Source organism: Heterocephalus glaber, unplaced genomic scaffold, assembly GCF_053883595.1.
Source record: "Heterocephalus glaber isolate CG9 unplaced genomic scaffold, H.glaber_assembly_v1.0 deba00001429, whole genome shotgun sequence".
NCBI classification, from domain to species: domain Eukaryota; kingdom Metazoa; phylum Chordata; class Mammalia; order Rodentia; family Bathyergidae; genus Heterocephalus; species Heterocephalus glaber.
In genome coordinates, this window is record NW_028258294.1 from 18,174,420 (window position 1) to 18,196,608 (window position 22,189).

At 40.7% G+C, this 22,189-nt stretch overlaps 1 protein-coding gene and 1 long non-coding RNA gene across 2 annotated transcripts; one reads left to right on the top strand and one right to left on the bottom strand.

Annotated features, from left to right (window-relative positions):
• The first annotated feature begins 10,129 nt into the window (after positions 1-10,129).
• LOC147827900 (uncharacterized) lies at positions 10,130-11,848 on the top strand. Its single transcript, XR_015451572.1, has 3 exons — positions 10,130-10,201; positions 11,025-11,165; positions 11,704-11,848. It is a non-coding gene; the product is annotated as an uncharacterized LOC147827900 (long non-coding RNA).
• Positions 11,849-14,166: 2,318 nt separating this feature from the next.
• On the bottom strand, positions 14,167-14,676 carry LOC101699113 (selenoprotein K-like). Its single transcript, XM_013067819.3, has one exon. It carries the CDS (start codon positions 14,660-14,662, stop codon positions 14,330-14,332), a length of 333 nt encoding a protein of 110 aa, XP_012923273.1. The 5' UTR covers positions 14,663-14,676; the 3' UTR covers positions 14,167-14,329.
• Between the last annotated feature and the right edge of the window lie 7,513 nt (positions 14,677-22,189).

A 22,189-nucleotide genomic window follows, 5' to 3' on the forward strand; every position in this document is an offset into this window, starting at 1 on the left:
TGGAGAGAGCCTTCTGTCAAACCCTTTTATGTTGGGCACCACCTGTACTGACAAAGATCCACGTGAGCTCAGTGCAGCTTGTCAGAATGGGCCTGGAAGGAGGAGTAACTAGTGTTGCTTAGGAATAAAAGATCACCGTAATGACTAGAAAGTAGATATTTCTGGTTTCATTTTGTATTTATCTGCTGTGTCTGCCATAACAAAATATATACCATAAGACTAGGTGATTTAAACAACTGAAATTTATTTCTTAACAGTCTGGAGCCTGAAAGTTCAAAGTCAGGGGCCAACATAATCAGTTTCTGGTGAGGACTGTGATTTACAGATGGTTACCTTCTCCCTGTGTCCTCACATGGGGGTGGGATGGAGGTGACACTAGCCACTCTCTCTGGTGTCTCTTCTTGTAAGGGCATGAATCCTTTCAGATCATGTCTCCACTCTTAACACCATTAAATTCCTTGAGGTTATATATCTGAATACAGCTACATTGGGGGTTAGAGCTTCAGCACATGGAGTTGGGGGGGATACAATCAGTCTATAGCACAGATGAACTTCAGAATATTATTCAGATTCAAGGATGCATGTAAATTATAGAGTTGACAGAATTTGGCAAATGATTGATATAGACTTGAGAAAGAAGAGAGAGTAACTGCAGAATAAAATGGTTTACAGATTCCTAGACTTGATGACTGGAAGCAGATTCGAGAATGCAAAAGAAGAAATACATTTGAACCAAGAGACCATGTAGATGCTCTACCTATGGAAACTCAAATAGGTGCCAGGCTGGGTGCAACACCTGTTATGGTAGCCTGCCTCCAAGAGGATCATTACCTCCAGGATTATGAGTGCCTGGTGTAGTTCCCTCCCCAGTTGAATAGGACTGACTCATAGGACAATGCAGAAATGACGCCAGTCTTCCAGGGCAAGATGTAAAATGATACTGTTGATTTCTCCCTCGCTCCTTTTTGGATCAGTCACTTTGGAGGAAGCCCAAAGGAACTGGAGCTTCTTGCCAACAACCAGCCCAGACCTGGGAAGCCTCTGAATAAAGCACCCTCCAGCCCCAGGCAAGTCTTCATGTGAGGGCAACCCTGATACTAGCTTGGCCATAGTGTCAGCAGAGACCCAGAGAACCGGCCCCCCAAGCCCTTCCCAGTTTCTTAATCTATAGAAACTATCTGAGACAATAAATATTTACTGTCTTATGCCACAAATTGGGGGTAATTATTTAGCAAAACATAACATACTAGCCTCAGGAATAGATTAGGAGTTATTCAGCAGCAGTTTAAAGGTAGTCAGTACAGCATAGAGATGAAGAGCATTGGTTCTTAAACCAAATTGCCCAGACCTAAGTCATGCCCCAGCCATTAAACCTAAAAGCTTGTTTTCTCATTTGTAAAGTAAGAAAATAAGAAATTGGAAGAGGCCCACGTGTCCATCAACAGATGACTGGATAGAGAAAATGTGGATATTTATACACAATGGAGTACTACTCTGCCATAGAGAAGGACAAACTTGAGTCATTTCTAGGAAAATAGGTATGCCTTGAGACCATAATGCTAAGAGAAGTAAATCAGACATTCAAGCTTAAATAGCATCTGATTTCTCTTATATGAGAAACTCCATATATAAAAAAGTATAAAATAAAAGACAAAGGGAAGTAGGGAGATCGATGTTTTTCGAATGGTAAAGGGATCAAAACATGGAAAGAGGGGCCGGGGATTTAGCTCAGTGGTTTTGTCACCAAGCGCAAGGACACGAGTTTGATCCGTGGTACCAAAAAAAAAAAAAAAAAAAAACAGAGATGGAGGGAGAAAAAGGAAAGGGGATGAAAAAAGAATTGAGATGTGTTATGTACATGTACCAACTCCCCACAAAGAACGTAGTCATTTTGTACTGCACACATGTACTAATAAAAATAAAAACTGGAAAAAAGTACACAAAAGAAAATGCTAAGTTTCTTTAGGTACTGATGCAAGTGTGTAAATGCAGAGGAGAAGGACGGGGCGAAGGACATACCCTAAATTGCCAAGGGTGTCCCTAGCAATGGAAAGGGTGAGATTCCTGGGATCTTTTACTTTATTGTTAGACTTTCATTTTAAAGTGTGCTTCTTGGGCTGGGGATGTTGCTCAGTGGTAGAGTATTTGTCTGGCATGTGCAAAGCCCTGAGTTCAACCCCCAGCACTGCAAAAAATAAAACAAAGTCTACATATGCAAAAAAGAAAAGAAATTATACCTATCTCAGGGTCTTTTTCCTAGAGGGTTAAACAAGCTAATGTACATAAATTAACTAGAATAGTTCCTAGAACATAGTTACCATTCTTAATATGTGAGCCATCATCATATTTGTCTAAAGATACTACTAGGTACTATTGTCTAAGTAGCACTGTTATGGGCAAGCAAGGGAGTGAATGTTCCCAGAGAGAGGACGTAGTAGAAAAAGGGGAGCAAGCTGTATATATATGTAAGTGCTGCGAGGACTTAGGGATTTTTTTCAATACAGTACTCAGGTGTTCTACCACTAAGCTATATCTGCAACTTTTTTCCTTTTCATTTTGAGACATTCTTGCTAAATTGCCCAGGTTGGCCTTGAACTCAATATCCTCCTATCTCAGCCTCCCAAGTAGCTAGAATTATAGATGTGTTCTACCTTACTAGGTGAAGGGACTTAAGACTGCTCCAAGTTCAGTTACTTCTAATTTCAAGGTGGCTAATTGGCTGCTAGAACTTGTCATAGTGTTTACACACTACTATTTCCCAATGACCAAAGTAATCCCAGACTCTAATCTCAATGTTTTTCTTTTTTTTTGGTACCAGGGATTGAACTCAGGACCGTGTGCTTGCAAGGCAGGCACATTGCCACTGAGCTAAATCCCTGGCCCAATGATTTTTTAATTTTTATTCATTTGTGTGTGTGTGACTAAGAATTGAACTGAGGCCTTCATGCTATGCTACATTCCCAGCCCTTTGAATTTTATTTTTTAAATTACTGAGTCACTGAATTGCCCAGGCTGGGCTGAAACTTGCAGTCCTCCAGCCTCAACCTCCCTGAGTGCTAGGACCACAGGCACGCACCAATACACCTGGCTCAAATGTTTTTTCAACATGTGCTTTGGATAACTTTTATTGTGTGTGTGGTGCTGGAGATCAAATTTAGGCCTTGTACATGCTAAGTGGGCACTCTACCCCCACACTTTATCCCTTGCCCCAACATATATTTATCATGCTCCAGTAAGTGTGAAGCAATGTTTCTAGATATGGGGGATAAAAGAATGAACAAAACTCAGTCTTTATCTGAATATAACTCACATTCCATCTCATTCTAGTGTGGGACACAGTCTTAGAAACAAGTATAGTTATACTGGCAGGTTTGAATCACGTGCTACAAAGAAAAGTAAGAGAAAAGAGGTAAAGCGGGCAATGTTACAAAAGCCGACCCTTTTTGTTAATCCATTATCCTAGATTTGTATACCACATCTTTCTCTCTGACAGCCATTGCCATTATTAAGACAAACTTCATTATTCCCTGTCTGGATTGTTCTATTTCACTGCCTTCACTTTTTAAATCACTAGGTCCATAACCGATCACATTATACTCTGGCTCAAAATATTTCAGTGGTTCCCTATCCCACAGAGAAATAAACGTGTCTATTTTTGGCTGGTAACTTTTATTCCTCTTTCACTGAAAAAACAGAACTAATCAGAGAGAATCTTCACATTCTCCTGACACTGCAAGTACTTAACACTCTGCCTTCCCTTGTGCTTTCCTATGTAGACATCTACACCCCAGGGTCACCACCTCCTTTGTGTGCTAGATCCATCCTCTCAACCACTCAGGGAAGTCAGTCTATCAGGTTCTCCTTTCTCATCAGCATGATCCTTCCTGATCTATAGATTGGGAACATTTCTATCACAAACATATTATTTCTGGTGCTATAAAGATGCTGTATTGACTCTGGTTATGACCCCCTTTTTCCCACCCCACAAAGTTCAATATTCAGGCCTCCTATCTCATATATAGTTGATCCCTGTTATGACCTGTATCTTGTGTCTAGATGTCCCCCCAAAGCCTCATGCACTCACAGGTGGGGCTTTTCAGAGGTGGCTGGATCTAGGATGTGTAGTTCTGGATTAGACCACTAATTGGTTTATCATAGTTCTGGATGTGGATAATGGGAAGGCACACCTTGGGTGCGGGTGGCACCACCCAAAAGGCTTGGAGCCTAGATGGGATAAAATGGAAAGGGTAGCTTGCTGCTGCTGCTTGCTGTTTCCTGCCTGCCCTGCCATGAATAGTTTCTCCTCTCTGATGCCCCTCTGCCATGCTGCCCTGCCTTGGAGCCAGCCAACTATGGACTGAAACCTCTAAAAACTGTGAGCTGAAATAAACCTTTCCTCTTTTAACTTGTGGATGTTCAGAATTTTGTCCCAGCAAGGAGAAAATTAACTAAAACAGTCCCTTCTTGGTATTTTGTTGAGACTCAAAAAAATGATACCCTAAAGTGGGGGCCTCAGAAGCAAAGTTTCTCTTTGATTTTCTATCCTCTTGTCACCTGCTTCCCTTTCTTCCTACAAGGAAAATCATAGACACTAGAATTTCTCTTTCCCAAAGCAAGTCATAGAAACCAGAACCTTTTTCCCCAAAGCAAACCAAAAAGCCTAAAATTTTACTCTGATCTTCCGTCTCCTCTCTGTCTTGCCTCTGGACATAAAGAATTCTCTGACCTGTCTGGCTTCCTGATGGATTGTAAGATCCTCATTTCAGACAGGTTCCTGTCCCACACCCGGAAGAAGGAATGCTGCACAAAGAGGGCAAAAAGAATCTGCATGGAGGCCTTACTGGATTTCACTCAGCCTATTTTCTTTAGCTCATACCCTTTTTGTCCAATCACATTTCTACATATGGCTTAACAAACTAAGTGTGAAAATGAAAGTTTCCCCCCGCTCTTTGGGTCTTCGATCTGAAGAAGACTCCTGTGTCAAATAAAGCTGTGATCAAATAAATGTATTATGTTTTATTCTTGCTAACTTGTTTCTGGTGTAGGACTCCCAGCTATAATTCTCTTAGATGAATAGGAAGGGAATCATCTGCTTTTCCACCTTCTACAATATCATTCAGTCTTATGGCTTTAAATCCATCTATTAGTATATGCTGACATCTCTTAATATTATATCTCCACCCCAGAACTCTCTTTTGAACTTCAGAGTTGTATAAGTAGCTGCTTTGCAAAACTCTTTCCCTTCTCCTCTGCATCTCAGTGAGAATGTCGCCCTTTCATATTCAGAAACCAAAAAGGAATTGATACTGCTTCTTTATTTGACATTCTTCAAGTCTTTACTCCAATGTCATCTTCTTGAGAGTTCTTCCTGACTTGTGTATTTTTTTTTTGGTACCAGAGATCGAACTCGGGACCTTGCGCTTTTGAGGCAGGCAGCAGAACCACTGAGCTAAATCCCCAGCCCTGGTGTATTTTTAATTGCAACTCTTTTCCTACAAGAGCTATCTGTCCCCTCTACTCCACACCACCTGTCTCCATCTGCCATGAAGGTTGTCACTTTCCTGTCATATCTCTGTGGATGGGATAGTGCTTTGGGTTTGGTATCTTGGCTGGGAGTGAGGGAAGGGCAGGTTCAGATCTTCTGCTAGGCCTTCTTCACCAAACCAAAGACCTAATGTGGATTTTTGCCAATATGTCTATTCCAGTGCTATATTTGGGAACTAGTGAAATGAACACTGAAATGAACCTGCAGAATCAGTGGACCCACTGTTATTTGAGTGCCACTCATTACTTCATTTCCTATTCTGCCTCAGTCTGCAAGGGGACCCGTGATTTTGTTTTGGGTCTCTGAGTATCAATTTCAAATTAGACATCGTGTCCAATGCTTCTTGAACTAGGTGGTTCTTTTCTTCTAGTGTACAGGTACTTGAGTTTGCAGCCACTAGTGTCTTGGGCTGAAAGGACCTGTATCATGTGTACTTGCCATGTTCCTGCAGGATCCTTCTTTTACTCAGTAGACTTCAAGTTGAAAAACTAGCTGAGGTTCAAAAGCTTGGGAAGGGATTGTGACTGCCTTCAGCTTCCTGTTCAGCCATCTTTGATTTCTTTGTGTTCTGTAGTCTATCCTTGTTGACTACTCATCTATTTTGCTCCTGGGGAGGCTGTATTCTATACATCATTTCTATTACTCTGGTTGGGCTTCTCTAGTTGTCCTTCTGATTCTCCACTCATTACAATAAGAGTATACTTTTGCAGCTAAGCCCTTCTACCTCTTTCAGGGTCCTAATATCCCCACAGCTGAGAGTGATCTCTGTTGTGCAATGCCTCCTTCTACTGTCAGCGTCAGCCCTGGCCTCAGAGCTGAGCCACCACTGAACTTATTTGTTTTGGTCCATTTGTGCTGCTACAATAAAAAATCCAAGACTGGGTAATTTCTAAATTACAGAAATTTGTCTCTTATAATTCTGGAGGCTGGGAAGGCCAAGCTCAGGGCACTGCAGGCAGGTCTAGCTGTTTGGTGATCTTCCCGCGGGGAGGAATGCCACAACCTCTCGTGGTGGAAGATGGAAGGGCAAGCTCACTGAATATTCAAAAGGTATAGCTGCCATGGCCTAATCACCCCACTCTGTATACTGTCACATTGCCAGCACCTGAATTTTGGATGGGACATATTCAAACCATAGCCATGATGGTGGACACATCAGCTGTGCTTTGGTAAGTGATGTATCCATTGGGAAATGGTTCTTTCATGAAACACAGTCCTCTGACTTTACATAGCATATCTTTGGCCTTACATGATGTATTATGTTTGGTAGCATGGCCATTTCTCTGAGCTTTTGAATCTTTTCTGCTCCTTTCTTGCATGTCTATCTCACTTATTGTGGGCTTTCACTCTGCCATAGTATGGATCTTGAATATCCCACAATGGCCCATGCATTGGAAGCAAATTGGCCCCAAGTGTATGGCACTATTGAGAGGCAGTAAAACCTTTAAGAGGTAGAGCTTAATGGAAGGAAGTTAGGGTGTTGAGAGTGTGTCTTTGGAGGATATATTGGGAACTTGGCTCTCTCTCTCTCTGCTTTCTGGTGGCCGTGAGGTAAAGAGGCCTCATTCGTGTGCTCCTGCCACCATGACCATGCCTCTATAGGCCCAAAGTGACAGAACCAAGTAACCTTGGACTGAGAGCTCTGAAATTCTTTTCCTTATTAAGTTGATTTATCTGAGATATTTGTCACAGTGATGGAATGCTGCCAAATATATACTTTTTCCTGCATTTAGATGTCATTCTAGCAGTATTGCAGATAGGTATGTTAATTAGATATCTTGTAGGCAGTTAGATAGGGCCAGCCCAGAAGGAGCCAACATGGAGGACAGTCAAGACACATTCACTGAAGGTCAGAATTGTAAAAGGACAGAAACTACCACACCCATGTAGGATAAATAGCAGTGATTACTATTTTAAATAGGTATCAATCACCTGGGTGGGGGACAAAGAAAGGGATTTCTTTCCAAGAAAGATCCCTGACCTACCCTTTCCACCGAAAATCCTTGCTTATTCCTTGTATGCTTGCTATGTGATGTGTTTCCCCATTGGATCCCAATTTAATTAATATTACCTGGGTGACTGTACTTGTAATCTTATTGGTTGGTCATGGTTTTGTCCCACCTCATGCCCACCTTGTAAATTTCCATTGGGTCTTATAGTTTTGTCCCACTTTGTACCCGCCTTTGTCCCACTTTGTACCTGGTGACCAGGCAACCCACTTTCTGGTTCCCCTTCTCTCCCTCTTAGACAGAAGTTATCTTTCTCTCAATAAATTTTTCCTACTCTTAACCTCCGTTGTTCCTAGAATTCATTCTTCAAGTTTAGAGAACACGAACTTGCGTTTCGGATATCTAGTAGGTTTGGGAGCTACATCTCTTCCCCCTATATCAGTAGCATATCTGCAACACCTTCTGGTGTGTTCTTCTGGGTGTTTAATCCTTTAATCTCCCCCAAGCTGATAAACTCTGACATTCCACACTAACTGTATGCTCTAGTCTTCTTAATCTAATTCCAAGCATGGTCTCCTGGCTCTTGCCTATACATGCTGGCTAGGACCTGTGCTTTTTTTGTAAAGGTTCATTTCCTTCCTTATCGGGCCTAGCCTGACCTTATATGGGTTATACTGTAACTTAACCTAGTTATTAGCCCTCGGACCAGAAGATTCTGTATAGATTATCTTGACTTGTCCGCGATATTTTGCAGTTGGCAAAAACCACTAAGTATCAATTGGCTTTTGGAGTAAGCCAAGACCTATCTTCCAGAGAACACTGAAGCTTTTAACTATAAACAGTATATATAATTAAAGCTCCTTCTGAGATTGTTTTTGGCAGTGATGACAAAAATTCTTTAAACCCATAGGCAATGGAAGGCATTTTTCTCAAGTAGTTCCCTCTGTTTTTACCTGTTGTTACTTTATTTTCATTTCCTGTATCCATTTGTTTTCACAGTGTGAATGCTGGGATTTCCTGTCATCATGTACTTTTTACCATTTACTAGAAATGAATAGCTTCTGGACTTGCTGTTGGCAAAGAAAGTATTGTGAAAGTTGATATCTGTTTCTACTAACTAGCAAATTGTTAGTAATCACCCAATAGGAGTGGAAAAGTACACTTTTTATTTGATACAGTCTTCACTTAATTCTTCACTTAATATAACCTTGCTTGTTTGTTCTTACCAAGTTCACTAAGATTGGTGCTGAAGTTGCTTCAAACTCTAGGTCCTTACACCATATCTCCCTGAACAGCCAGACCCAAGATACAAATGAGCTATGCTCCCCAAATCAGTTTAAGATTCAAGTCACTTTTTTCACCCAACAGTGTAATAAGTGAAAGTAAACCAGCTGCCCTCCTCCCCACAACAAAAACTCAAACTCTTCAATATATAGTGTAGCTGAAATAGCTGCTGTTAGGACTATTCTACATGGCCTCTCTCCTCATCTGTTCTCTACACTGGGGCCAGTGGTCTTTTCTAAAGTATAGACTTCATCCAGTGACTCATAAGTTCAAACCCTACCTTGGAACCATATATTGAATTAAGTCTTGATTCTATTTCCTAAGTATTTCTATTATATTAGTTTTTTTCTCCATCCTTGTTGTTATGATCTCCGTCTAGAGTGTGATCTACTTTCGCAAACTATGAGCATAATCTTCAACGAGCTCTCCCAACCTGTAGCAACATCACCTTCCAATGTGTCTTTCATGCTGCTGTCAGACTGTAATATGTCATGTAGGAATTTCTAGTCTTGTCAAAACCCACTTAAAACTTGGTTCGCTTCCCTACCAACCCATACACTTCTACACATTATATTTTCTTTACTTGGAATTTTCTGAGAAGTTCTTGATCAGAGCCAAGTGCCACCTTCTCTGGAAAGTCTTCCCTAACAACCACAAAGAGTCACTCCTTCCTCAGTTCTTTCATAGCACTTTTCTTTATTTTGGTATTGAAGATGGAACACAGGGCCTCCTGTTTACTAGCAAACCCTCCACCACTGAGCTACTTCCCACCTTCTTTTAAATTCTGAGACAGGGTCCCACTAATTGTACAGGCTGTCCTCAAACTTGTGATCCTCCTGCCCAGCCTCTGAAGTAGCTGGGATCATAGCCATGAACTACCACACCCGCTTTAGCATTTTTGTTGTTTGTGGTACTGGGGGTTGAACCCGTGGCCTTGCACATGCTAGGCAAGTGCTCTACCACTAAGCCACACCCCTATCTCTAGCACTTTTATTATTGCCTACCTTGTCCTGGCTAATTCATGGAAGAATCTGACAATAAATTTTCACTTGCTGCTCTCAGAGAGCTCACTCTAGACGAAAACCAAAACTAGTAATTACAAATCATTGTGAGAGACATTTTATATAAGCAGGCTTGGGGTGCTACAGATCCAAAGACAAAGAAATAACTAACTTTTACTGAACTCGAAGCCTGGAAGTAATTAAAGAGGAGGTGCTATTTGAATTGACACATGAAGGATGACTGGAGTGTTCCAAGGGGAAAGGGCATCACAAGTAGAGAAATTAGTATCTCCAAAAACATACAAGCATAGGAAGGTTTGGCATGTTTGGACAATAACAAATAATTTTGTATAGGTCACAGCAAGGTGTGCATAATGAGGCAGCGAAAACCAGACAAATCGTCAAAGGCCTCAGCAACCCAGGTAAGTAGTTTCCATTTTATTTGATATAAATATCTATTATAGAGGTAAGGATTCTGGGTTATTCATCTTGAATCACCTCTAATATCTAACACCATGCATGGCATTTTTATTTCTTACATGATTTTAAAATGATTTTTATGGTTTTGGTAATTAAACCCAGGGCCTTGTGGATACCAAGCAAGTATTCTACCAATGAGCTACACCCCAGCCCTTAAATGATTTTTAAAAGAGTTTTTGTCATTTCTAAGTGATAAAGTCTGAGAAAATATACGTAAAGTTAAAAGTTAAAGTCTAATAACATTTGCAATTAAACTTGCTGTATTTCCTTACATTTTCTTCCATTATTTTAATACTAAAACAAATCCAGATATGCAACAAAATGGGCTGTTCCTTTCCCCATTTAATCTTATGTTTTTGTATGATTTAAACATTTAAAAATTGGGTTCTAATTTAAAAAGTTTGTGTTTTGTTCATTTATAAAAGAAAATAGAGGCCTATATAGTGAAGTTTGAAAAATGATTCCTTCATTAACTACATTCCCTTTGAGATTTACTGCACGGTGAATTAGTTAATTGCAAACCTTCTAGCAATGTTTTACTCCATTATAGATTACTTTGGTAAGACAAATTTGATTTTTCCCTCTCAAACAATGAGTGGTTTATTTTAAAGTAGGTGAAAGGTAATGCAGAGGGGGAGAAAAGGCCCAGCTTCACAGATGTATAGTTTAAAGTTTGCCAAGTACTTAGTGAAGGGTTCTGCTAACTTCAAAGGATTGGAAAGTACAATGTAACCTGAGAACCTGGAGGTCTTGTTTCTCTTTAAGCTCTTGCTCTCAGTCCCTTGGAAACCACCGACAACCCGAAGAACTGCATTTCAGAGGTTACATCCCCTAGTGGAGAACAAATATATGCAACTAAGTGCAAGAGCTCCATTCTATTTTGCAAATGGATTACACAGTCCTTGGGTAAGAATTCTATGTTCCCTGGTGAGTCTGAGAGTCTGTCTGTGTTTTAAATTATTATATTGCTCAATTCAAGCAATGATCTAAAGCCAATGATGGTAAACAGAACTACCATTTCTTGGTAGGTTGAATATGCATGTTTTTAGAATTTTATGTACGTATAAAAGCAAGGCAATTTAAATATTGGGGAAATAAAAGTTGATATTCCACATGACTTGTCAATTGCTAGGCAAGTGCTGGCACATTTTCCTTATGGGGTGGGACTTAAACTCTCTCAGCTGGGAGAGCTCCTTGGCTTTGAAGTAGCTCCTATAACTACTTCACTTCAGACACCAGTTTTTCCAAAATAGGTTGCAATGTGTGGGTGTTTCCGAAGTGCAGAAAATCCTGTTCTTATGTTGTGACTTCTGGAGAATGCTATTTGCCCCAACCTGCCCCAGCTCTAGGACAGAGGACAGGCTGGCCGGGAGCCTTTGCCTGGGACCATGGGGGTAACCACTATCCTGCATGCCAGGTGCCTGGGTGTGTGCCTTTCCTCCAGGGTGAAGGAGACTACTTCCGGTGGGATGTACTTGCTGCAGTGGAAGTTATCTCAGATTCCGGAAGAAATGCTTTATCCACCTGCTGGGGCTCTGAGGATCAAAGCTGGATATAAAGTTTCATCCTTTCTGTTCAACACAAGTGAATCCAACACAGTAATAAAACAGTTTGCTGTTTAACAGTTTGCTGAATAGTTTGCTGTTCTAAGTCATTCACATTATAGAAAGAATGAGGCTTGGCCAGGGATTTAGCTCAGTGGTTCCACCGCCTGCCTCGCAAGCGCAAGGACCCAAGTTCGATCCCTGGTACCAAAAAAAAAGAAAAGAAAGAATGAGGCTTTTTATTTATTCTGAGCATAGGTTTTTACAAAAAGTGAAAGAGAAATGAAAACAAAAGTACAGAGATCTTGGCAGGAGAGAGGAGGAGGAAAGGTTTTAAAAAACAGTAATAATAGTAGAGAGGAAAAAATCTTTGCCTAAATCCAGGCTGAATGAAAATATTTCTTTCACTTTTCTTTCCACAGCCCTAGGGACTGAACCCAGGGCCTCAAGAGCTCTACCACTGATACACCCCCAACCCCTTTTATTTTATTTTTGAGAGAGAGTCTTCCTTCGTTGGCCAGGATTGCCTGAAACTTGTGATCCTTCTGCCTCAGCCTCTCAAAGAGCTGGGATTACCGGTATGCACCACTGCACCCAGCCAAATGCTTCTTTTCTTTTTGTTTGTTTTTGTTTTGTTTTGTTTTGTTGTTTTTTGAGACAGGGTCTCACTATGTAGTCCAGGATGGCCTTGAACTCTTTTTTTTTTTTTTTTCTGATGTACGACTGTGTTTAATTAAAAACAATAACTGACAAAAAACAAAACAAAAAAACTTCCTCAGCAACCTGCTTTGAGCTCCAAAGTTGGGATTCAGATGGCTCTTCTTTTTTGTTTTTGTACAGGTTTGAGTACATGATTACATTCATCGTGGGGAGTTGGTGCAGGTACATAACACATCTCAATGCTTTAACTTCCCATCCCCTCCTTTCTCCCTCCCTCCTCTCTTGGTCTCCTCATGTGCAAAAGATCTCTCTCCCTCTTTCCTATTATTATCTATCTTTTATTTGCTCTTTAAATTATTTATTGAGTTTCTCATATGAGAAAGCATGTGCCTGCTTTTCTGAGTGCTCCTGTGGTAGCCTATACTTAACCTTGCTGCTTCCTTCTGTTTTCTTCATGAGGATGCCAACTCCTTGAAGACCTGACTCAGTGCCTGGCCCTCATAGGTCAGGAAGCTGTAGAATAGTGTGAATTCTGTTATCATTTGCTGGTAAAGTCCCATCCCAGGGCCAGAGGACAGCACATGGTTCTAGCTCCCTGCCTCCTCTCAATTTCAGTCGTGTCTGTGGCACCTCTCTTCATGGCTCCTTCTGCCCTGCTCCATGGATGGTCCGGATGAAGGTGGCCTTGAACCTTTGATGATTCTTCTGCCTCAGCCTCCTGAGTACTAGGATCACAGGTGTGCACCAACATGCCTGGCTTAAATGTTTCATTTTTAATAGAGGTAATTCATTGCTCTGTTCATTATAAATGACACACAATCAACAAACATGTATTGAATGCCTTCTAGAGAAAAAATAATTCAATTTTTAATTATAGAGGAAAATAAAAACCAGTACTGAGAAATACATGCCATAATTTCCCAGTGGTTCTGATCTCAAAGTAGAATTAGAGCACAAATGTAGAATTAAGCTCTATTTTCTATCAAGAAGTAACTGTAAAGGAGAGTGGGGATTAACATTTGCCACCATAAAGAATCCGTTTTAGGGCCAGGGATTTAACTCAGTGGTTCTGCCACTTGCTTTGCAAGTGCAAGGACCCAAGTTCGATCCCAGGTACCCCCCCACCCCCACCCCCAAAAAAGAATCCGTCTCGGGCATATTTTCAGACCGCTGTTCTGGGGTCCTCTCATGGCAGAGATGGCCGCTGTGGAGAGCACCTACATTGGTGGAGTAGATGACTGACAGGCTTCCTCTGAGGCCCTCTCCCCAGCCTTGCCTGGATCTATGAAGGATCCCATCTGCGCAGAGACTGCTATAGGATGCCACAGTGTCTTCTAGGAGGGAGGACCTAGGAGGCCATCTTCGGAGCAGACCCGACCCTTGCTAGCAGAGGTTTGTTTCCTCCTCGTCTTCTGGTGGCTCAAGCTGGGAGCCATGAGGCCCTCTTCCTCTTGCTGCAGTATTAAAACCTCAGTTGCCTGGACCTTTCTTCAAGTTTCCTTTTTTGTATATGTCCTACACACAAGTACATTTTTTTTTTTTTTTTTACTAAACACACAGCCTTTTATTTATTTTCTCCAGGGTCAGAGCTTCTGTGACTTAATTATATAAAGATGAAGGATCAGTATGTAACCTAAAACTATTTATTAAAATTATATCAATACCTTAATCAACTATACAAAAAAGACAATGAGACAAACATATGCATCTATAGAACTGCATTATCAGTCAGGCCAGATCTCTGCAGAGTTTTCCTGGCATGACCTCATTCATCTGTGAGAACACAGAGCAATCCCTGTGGAGACATACACACTCATCTACTTGTCCAGCACTGTCAGCGCTCCACTTTCTGATGGTTTCCTTCTGCTATGCATGTGCATGTCTAGTTGTCTGCTTCTTACAGCAGACATTTACCTTCCTCATCCACCCACCACCCATTGGAGGAGGACTGGGACCTTGAAGATGATTGATTCGACCCATTCTCCGGGGAGGGTTTCCTGGTGGCCCTCTTCCATCATCATGTCTGGAATCAGATGAGTTTCTGTAGCCTCCTCCTTTTTTCACATCTTGCTGGAGCAGAGTTTTGAAAAACAAAACCACAAACTCAGCTATTCTCCAGAAGAAATCTGTTATTAGTGATAGTCTCCACGGGGACTGACTCCAACTGTCCAACACTTGTCCATTCGAGATGTAAACCATCTTGGCTCCCTTCTGGCTCCCCACACAAGTACATATTGATGACTGCTTTTTCTCCTGTGAATTTATTGCTAGTTTATTATAGCAGGTTCAATTTTGGTGGGATAGTGCTGGGCTCTGAACCCAGGGTCTTATGAATGCTCAGCACATACTCTTATCACTGAGTGAAACCAGATTCAATCGTTGAATCTTCAGAGGGAGGGAATTTTTTTTTTTTTTTACTCAGTGTTGGAGATCAGACCCAGGGCCTTGAATATATGAAACAAATGCTCTACCGACCCCCAGCCATGGTCTTTACATTTTTAAATGATTGAAAAAAATCAAAAACATTCTATGACACGGAAAAACTGTATTAGCTTGGTGTGGTGACACATGCCTGTAATCCCCAAAACTCTGGGAGGCTGAGGCAGGAGGGTTGCAAATTTGAGCTCAGCATGGGCAACCCAGCAACTTAGCAAGATCCATTCTCAAAATTAAAAAATAAAAAGGGGGCTGGGGATATAGCTCAGTGCAAAGGCCCTGGGTTCAATCTTCAGTACTGTGGTACAAACAAACAAGCAAAATTGTGTTAAATTCAAATTTCAGTATGGATAAAGTTTTATTAGGGCACAGCCATTTATATATTGTCTATGGATGCTTTCAAACCAGAATGGAAGGACTGAATAATTGCAACAGTCCATTTGGCTCATAGAGCCTAAAATACTTACAACTTGGTCCTTTACATAAAGTTTACCAGCCCCTGGTGGAGAGAAGTTATTCCCAAAGTGTGTTCTATTTAATAGTTTCATGAAGTGTTCTGCAAAAAAATCCTTCCATAGCCAAATACGTTTCACAGAGGCCACAGATATCATTGTCTACATTAAAGGATCGAATAAATCCTGTTTGACTTTCTTTGGTTAATTTAAAAAGCTTACTTGACTTTAGAACAATCTCTCTCCTCTCCTTTTTACATGTGCCATCTAGACACATCCTCAGGGCTGAGAGCAGCTCTCTCCTGCAGCAGGGATTCCTTACAGGTGGAAGGCATTTCACAAAGTTTGACATGTCCCACAGGACTCATCAGACTTCTAAGGAATGTGAGAAATCATTTTGGCCGGCAATCTCGATTTACAGACTGGAATACGGAGGTTGATACTGGCTTGTAACCTACTATCATTTCTTATGCGTAGAGAGGTCTTTTCTTGGTTCTCCATTTGTCTTCATCTTTTATTGCTCTCAGGTGCAGTATTTGCTTAGCTTCAGCTTCCCCCGAGAAGTGAGGCTTTCCTGACCATCTCAAAGAAAACTGAAACCAGCTGGGTGCAATGTCATCCCACCTACTTAGCCAGCATGATTTCTTGAGTCTAGGAGCTCAACACCAGTCTGAGCAGGTCCTGAAACAGCAGGACTTTGTCCCCCCCTAAAAAAACCCAAAACCCTCAAAACTCAAAACAAAACCCAAAAAACCACCCCAAACAAAAAAATTTCAATAACCCTGTTTCCAAATAAAGTCACACCCCGCAATTCCAGGTAGACATGACTTTTGAGGGTTTACTAATCAGTGTACTACTTAGAGCTGTGATAATGAAAGACTCTAGGTATAAATTGCTTGCATAGCCTGTCATGTGAGGAAAATAGATCTTTTCACTGAGAGGTCAGTATGAAATTACATACAAATCACAAAATTCTTTCTGGAAAGTATACTATGCAATGGGCATACCTTTACTGGCTTCTACTTGTTTACATGTTGTTTCATGTATGTGTCATTGGCATTTAGTTTTATTAACTGAGGTAATCCTGATGATTAAACTTGGTGAACTTGGTGTTGGATTTGAGAAGTAGTATTCATCTGTACTGTGAGAGAGAATGTTGGGAAAAACTGAAGTGCTTTGACAGGAGCCTCTTGGGGTAGGTCCTCTGGGGAGGAAAAATCACCTGGGCCTTTCTAGGAACTGCCAACAGCCATCCACTCCTCCAGCTATGGGTGTGAGGATGCATCTTGAGTCTGGCCAATTGGAGCCCCTCTTAATACAGTCTTGGGAGGCTGGGATATAGCTCAGTGGTTGAGCACTTGGGTCTCATCCCTAGCATTACTTTTAAAAAAGTAAGAAAAAAAGAGAAGGTGAGAAAAAGAACAGAATCTGGAATTTTGAACTACAGAAAGGAAGAGGAATTCATCTGTGTTCTGGGGTTTGTCAAAACTGGTTCCGGGCATTTTCTGCAACCCCCCAAAAACCTTAATTAGCAAAACACCGAGGTTTCAGGATATTAAACCCAACTCACAAAGAAAGAGTATATAAATTACAGATCTCTTTTTTCTGCTTTCTTCATACTTAAATATGGTATCCACTTGAGTTCTCTGATATTGAAATCACTGCTGAACCTGATTTTAAAGCAATCTTTCATCTTATGGATAAACATTAGCACCTTAAAATGTGCTGGGGGACCAAGTCTTCTAAAGGAATGAGAGGCTCTTTAAAGGGCAAACCCGGATGTTCTGAGTCAGGAAAGGCGGAGCTAAAAGGGCCAGGGACTCCGACCGACCGACTGACCTGGGAGGCTGGCTCAGATGCTGGGATTGTGCTCACCCCGAAGCTTGCCTTTATTGTTACTTGGCTTAGAAAAACCCATGGCCTAGGGCTCAGGATGTAGCTCAGCCGCACTTTGCCTGCCTGGCGAGGGCAAGGTCCTGAATTCCATCCCCGGTACAAAAGAAAGGAGAGAGAGAGAGAGAGAGAGAGAGAGAGAGAGAGAGAGAGAGAGAGAGAGAGAGAGAGAGAGAGAGAGAGAGTCTTAGACTTATGAAAGACAAAGAGTTTTTATAGTAAAATTTTATACCAAGGGATTGTTTGATATTTTCTCTTTTTCAAACCAAGAAATTGAAGAAGCTTGTGTGGCTTTTTTCTCTTAACATGTGTTTTTAAAAGTATTTCTCACTGCATTTTGGTTTATTCAAATTATTTAATGATATGTGATGGTAGTATTTTTTAGTAAGAATTAAAGGCAGTTTCTGTTTTGGCAACTTCTTTCTGGGATCTCAGAGTTGAGGGAAGGAAGAATGTAGAGGACCTGAGAAAGTGCTGCGTGGAAGGGGTGAGCAGTGGGTTCTCTTTCTGATCCTATTGCTCTCCAGACTGCATCTACTGTCCTGAGTATTTCTCACGTTCACATGAAATCCAGGCTATCCAATCTATCTTGCATCATTTTATTCCCCCCGCCCCAAATTTTGTATTTAAAAATGATCTTTAGATACTGAAGATAAAGGTATAAGTCACTCTGCCAAAGGCATCTTACAACCTTTGTGAACGTTGTGCCTTATGATATTTAATGAATATTTTATATAGATTTAAGAGAAATGCCCAGATTAGAATTTCATTACAAGGGCAAGCCCACCAGCCGCCAGCGTAGCTGCGTGGGCAGAGCGCCCGGGTTGACCGGTGCCCTACTCTGTTCGGCTCGCCATGTCCACTTGCGACCAGGAGCCAGAGCCGGTGAGGACCCCCCTGGGCAAGCCCACCAGCAGCCAGCAGTAGCTGTGGTTATAAACAGCACCCCCCCCCCACCCCCGCCTTTTGGCTGTGCAGCTACCTCATCCCACACTACAGAGACACAGGGGCACCTAAAGCTATTGTCCTGAGCTGCAGAAGTGAGCAACAGAGAGAGGGCCTCTCTCAGGCTCCCTGATGAAAACTGAAGCCCACTGGAAAAGTGAAGAGAATCTCTGCAATAAAGGCACACCAGACCACCGTACTTGGTAAGTTAGAGGGATCATCACCTCCCATCAGAACCTGGACTATCTTCAGGGGAAAGGCAGCTGGAACTTGCAGAGTTCAACCCTGCAGGAGGACAGGGAGCTCAACTTGGGACTTGCAGCCAGAAATCTGCCTGAATCTCACAGGTCTGTGATTGGCTTACTGTGACTCATTGACTTATAACTGCACACTGCTGCCCACATTGTCTATTGTGACAGCAGAGATATTCCCTGAAGGAGGCCCTTCATTTGTATCTTTTGTTATTTTCAAAATTACCACTATTTTTTTGCTCTTATTTTTAATTATTTTTCTTCTTTTTCTTTTTTTTTATGACAAGAATGAGACTTTTAATCAGTTTTAAGTGGAGTTTATAACACTAAGAGATAAAGGGGTTTTCTTCTTTTTCTACTTTTAAAAAATTTTTATTTTTCTCTTTTTCTTTTCTTTCTCTCTCTCCCTCACTCCCCTGCTGTCCCACATTGTTCTTCATCTTCCTTTGTGTTCCTGTTCTGGCCCTAATTTGTATTTCTTTTTTATTTTTGTTTTCTTCTCTTTCCTTCTCTCACCTGTGTCCTCTGGCCTCACTGCTAACTTTCCCCTGTCCTTCAACCTACCTATCCCTCCCTCCCCAAGTTCTTCTAACTCCCCATCCTAAAGGGTAAAGTTGCTATATTGAACAGTTTATTCACTATAAACATATGTTGGGTTGGTCCTTGATTTTGATTTAATTCACACAGTTAAAGGTGATAGATTAATAACTACCACAAATGGTCATTTTCTAAGAGGTACTTGATGCTATTGTGTTGCTGATTGTATCACTTGGCCTAAGGTGTTGTGGTTGATCTAATCAGTTGTCCTTCCTGGTATAATGAAAATGAGATACCCTCAGAGCCATTAGAGACTCAAAACCTAAAGAGCAACTATATCTGGAAGACACCTCTGAGAAGCAATCATTCCATAAGGGTTCTAAATACGTCAACAAAGATACTTACAATAAGCAACTTCAAAATATCAACCCAGGAACTAAACCAAGGACAGTACCAAAAACAAAAATGAGAAGACATTTAAGTAAGGCACAAATTCAGACTTCCACCCCACAAAAGGCAAATTCTGGGGGAAATGAGGTGGAAAAAGCCTGATAATCAACCACCTGGACAGCCTGAACTGATAGCACAGGAAGTAACAAACCAGATGAATGAGGCTCTAGAAAAATTCAAAACAGAAATAATCTCCTAGGTAACTACAGAGATGGTGAGCAGAGTGAAAGACATGATTAGAGGCTCTAGAACAGAAATAGATAAAAAATAGATGAGCTCAGAACCATGCTGGAAGCCATGAATGCTCAGCATAAGAAAGAAATGGAAACCATGATTGCCCAACATAAGAAAGAAATGGAATCCATGAAACAGATATCCAGGAGATTAAAAACTCCATTGAAAGTATCCACAGCAGATTAAGGGAATGTGAAGATAGAATATCAGATATAGAAGACAGGATTGGGCCAAGGATTTAGCTCAGTGGTTTTGCCACCTGATGCGCAAGCGCAAGGACCTGAGTTCGATCCCTGGTACAAAAAAAAAGACAGGATTGCGGTTAAGGACCAAGAAAACAGAGATTTCTTAAAAATAGTATGAGACCATGAGAAATCAATCCAGCAGCTGCTAGATGATGCAAAGAAGGATAACATAAGACTGATAGGAGTCCATGAAAAAACAGGAGAAAGTACAATTGACATAAAAAAACTGTTCACAGAACTAATAGTAGAAAACTTCCCAGACAGAGGTGGAGAATTGGGCATACAGATAAGTGAGGCATATAGAACTCCAACTAGCCATGATCAAAAAAAATCTACACCTAGACATATAATAGTCAAGATCCCAGAAACCCAACGGAAGAACAAAATCCTATAAGCAGTTAGAGAAAAGAAACAAATCACCTACAAAGGAAAGCCCATCAGAATCACGGGAGACTTCTCAATACAAACCCTCAAGTCAAGGAGAGCCTGGAGTGAAGTATGTCAAGCCCTAAAAGAAAATAACTTCCAACCTAGACTGTTGTATCCTGCAAAATGATCTTTCAGAATTGATGGGGAAATTGGATACTTCCATGACAAAGAACACCCGAGAAATTTCATGAACACCAAACCAGCACTCCAAACAATTCTAAGCAATATTCTAGAAAAAGACAATGAAGGTCACAACTCCATGAGGCCCAACAGCGAAGCCACCAGGCAAGGTAAGAAACTAAACGGAAGGGGGGGGGGTGAGAATAAGAAATAAAACAGGAAACAACAGTAAAACATCATGATGAGAATGAGTCAATATCTATCAATTATAACCATCAATGTTAATAGCCTCAATTCACCAATCAAAAGAAATAGACTGATGGAATGGATTAAGAAACAAAATCCAGCAATATGCTGTATACAAGAAACACACCTAACTAAAAAAGAAATTCATAGACTGAAAGTAAAAGGATGGAAAACAGTTCTCCACATGAGAGGAACCCAGAAAAAAGCAGGGTAGCAATCTTATTTGCAGACAAAGTAGATTTCAAACTAAAAGTAATTAAGAGAGACAAAGATGGTCACTACATCCTTGTAAAGGGAACAATCCAAGAGGAAGAGATGACAATCCTAAATGTATATGTACCAAATATGAATGCCCCCAACTATACAAAACAAATATTAATGGACATGAAAAACCAAATAAGCACTAATACAATAGTAGTGGGGGACCTCAATACCCCTCTATCACAAATAGACAGATCATGTAGACAAAAAATTAACAAGAAAATTCTAGAACTGAACCAAGCTATTGAACAAATGGACTTAATAGATGTTTACAGAGTGTTCCACTTCACAAAATCAAAATACACATTCTTTTCAGCTGCACACATGTTATTCTCCAAAATAGACCACATGCTAGCTCATAGGACGTGTCTAAATAAATGTAAAAGAATTGAAGTTACTCCCTGTATATTATCAGACCATAGTGCAATAAAATTGGAGATCAATAACATAAGAAACTGCAAAACCCCCCAAACACATGAAAACTGAACAAAACCCTCATGAACAACCAATGGGTCCCAGAGGAAATTAAAGAAGAAATTAGACAGTTTCTACAAGTAAATGATAATGCCAGTACAACATACAGGAATCTATGGGACACAATGAAAGCAGTTCTAAGTGGAAAATTCATAGCAGTGAATACTCATATTAGGAAAACAGAGAGAACTCAGGTAAAAAACCTAATGCAGAACGTCAAGCTCCTGGAAAAAGAAGAGCATAACAAACCCAAAGCTCATACAAGAGAGCAAATTATAAAGATCCAAGCAGAAATCAGTGCAATGGAGACTAAGAGAATGATACAAAAAATTAATGAATCAAAGAGTTGGTTTTATGAAAGAATAAATAAAATTGATAAACCTTTAGCCAAACTTATCAAAGAAAGGAAAGAAAAGGCACAAATCTATGCAATTAAGAATGAAAAAGGTGAAGTCACAACAGACCCAGCAGAAATCCAGAGGATCATCAGTATGTACTTTGAGAACCTGTACTGTAATAAAATGAGAAACAGAAGAAATGGACAGATTCCTAGATACATATGAATTGCCAAAATTAAATGAAGAAAATATAGAAATTCTAAACACCCCAATTACAATGAGTGAAATTGAAAATGTAATAAAAAATTTACTAAGAAAAAAAGCCCAGGTCCTGATGGCTTCACTGCTGAATTCTACAAGACATTTAAAGAAGAACTATCGCCATTACTCTTTAAACTCATCAAGAATTGAAAGG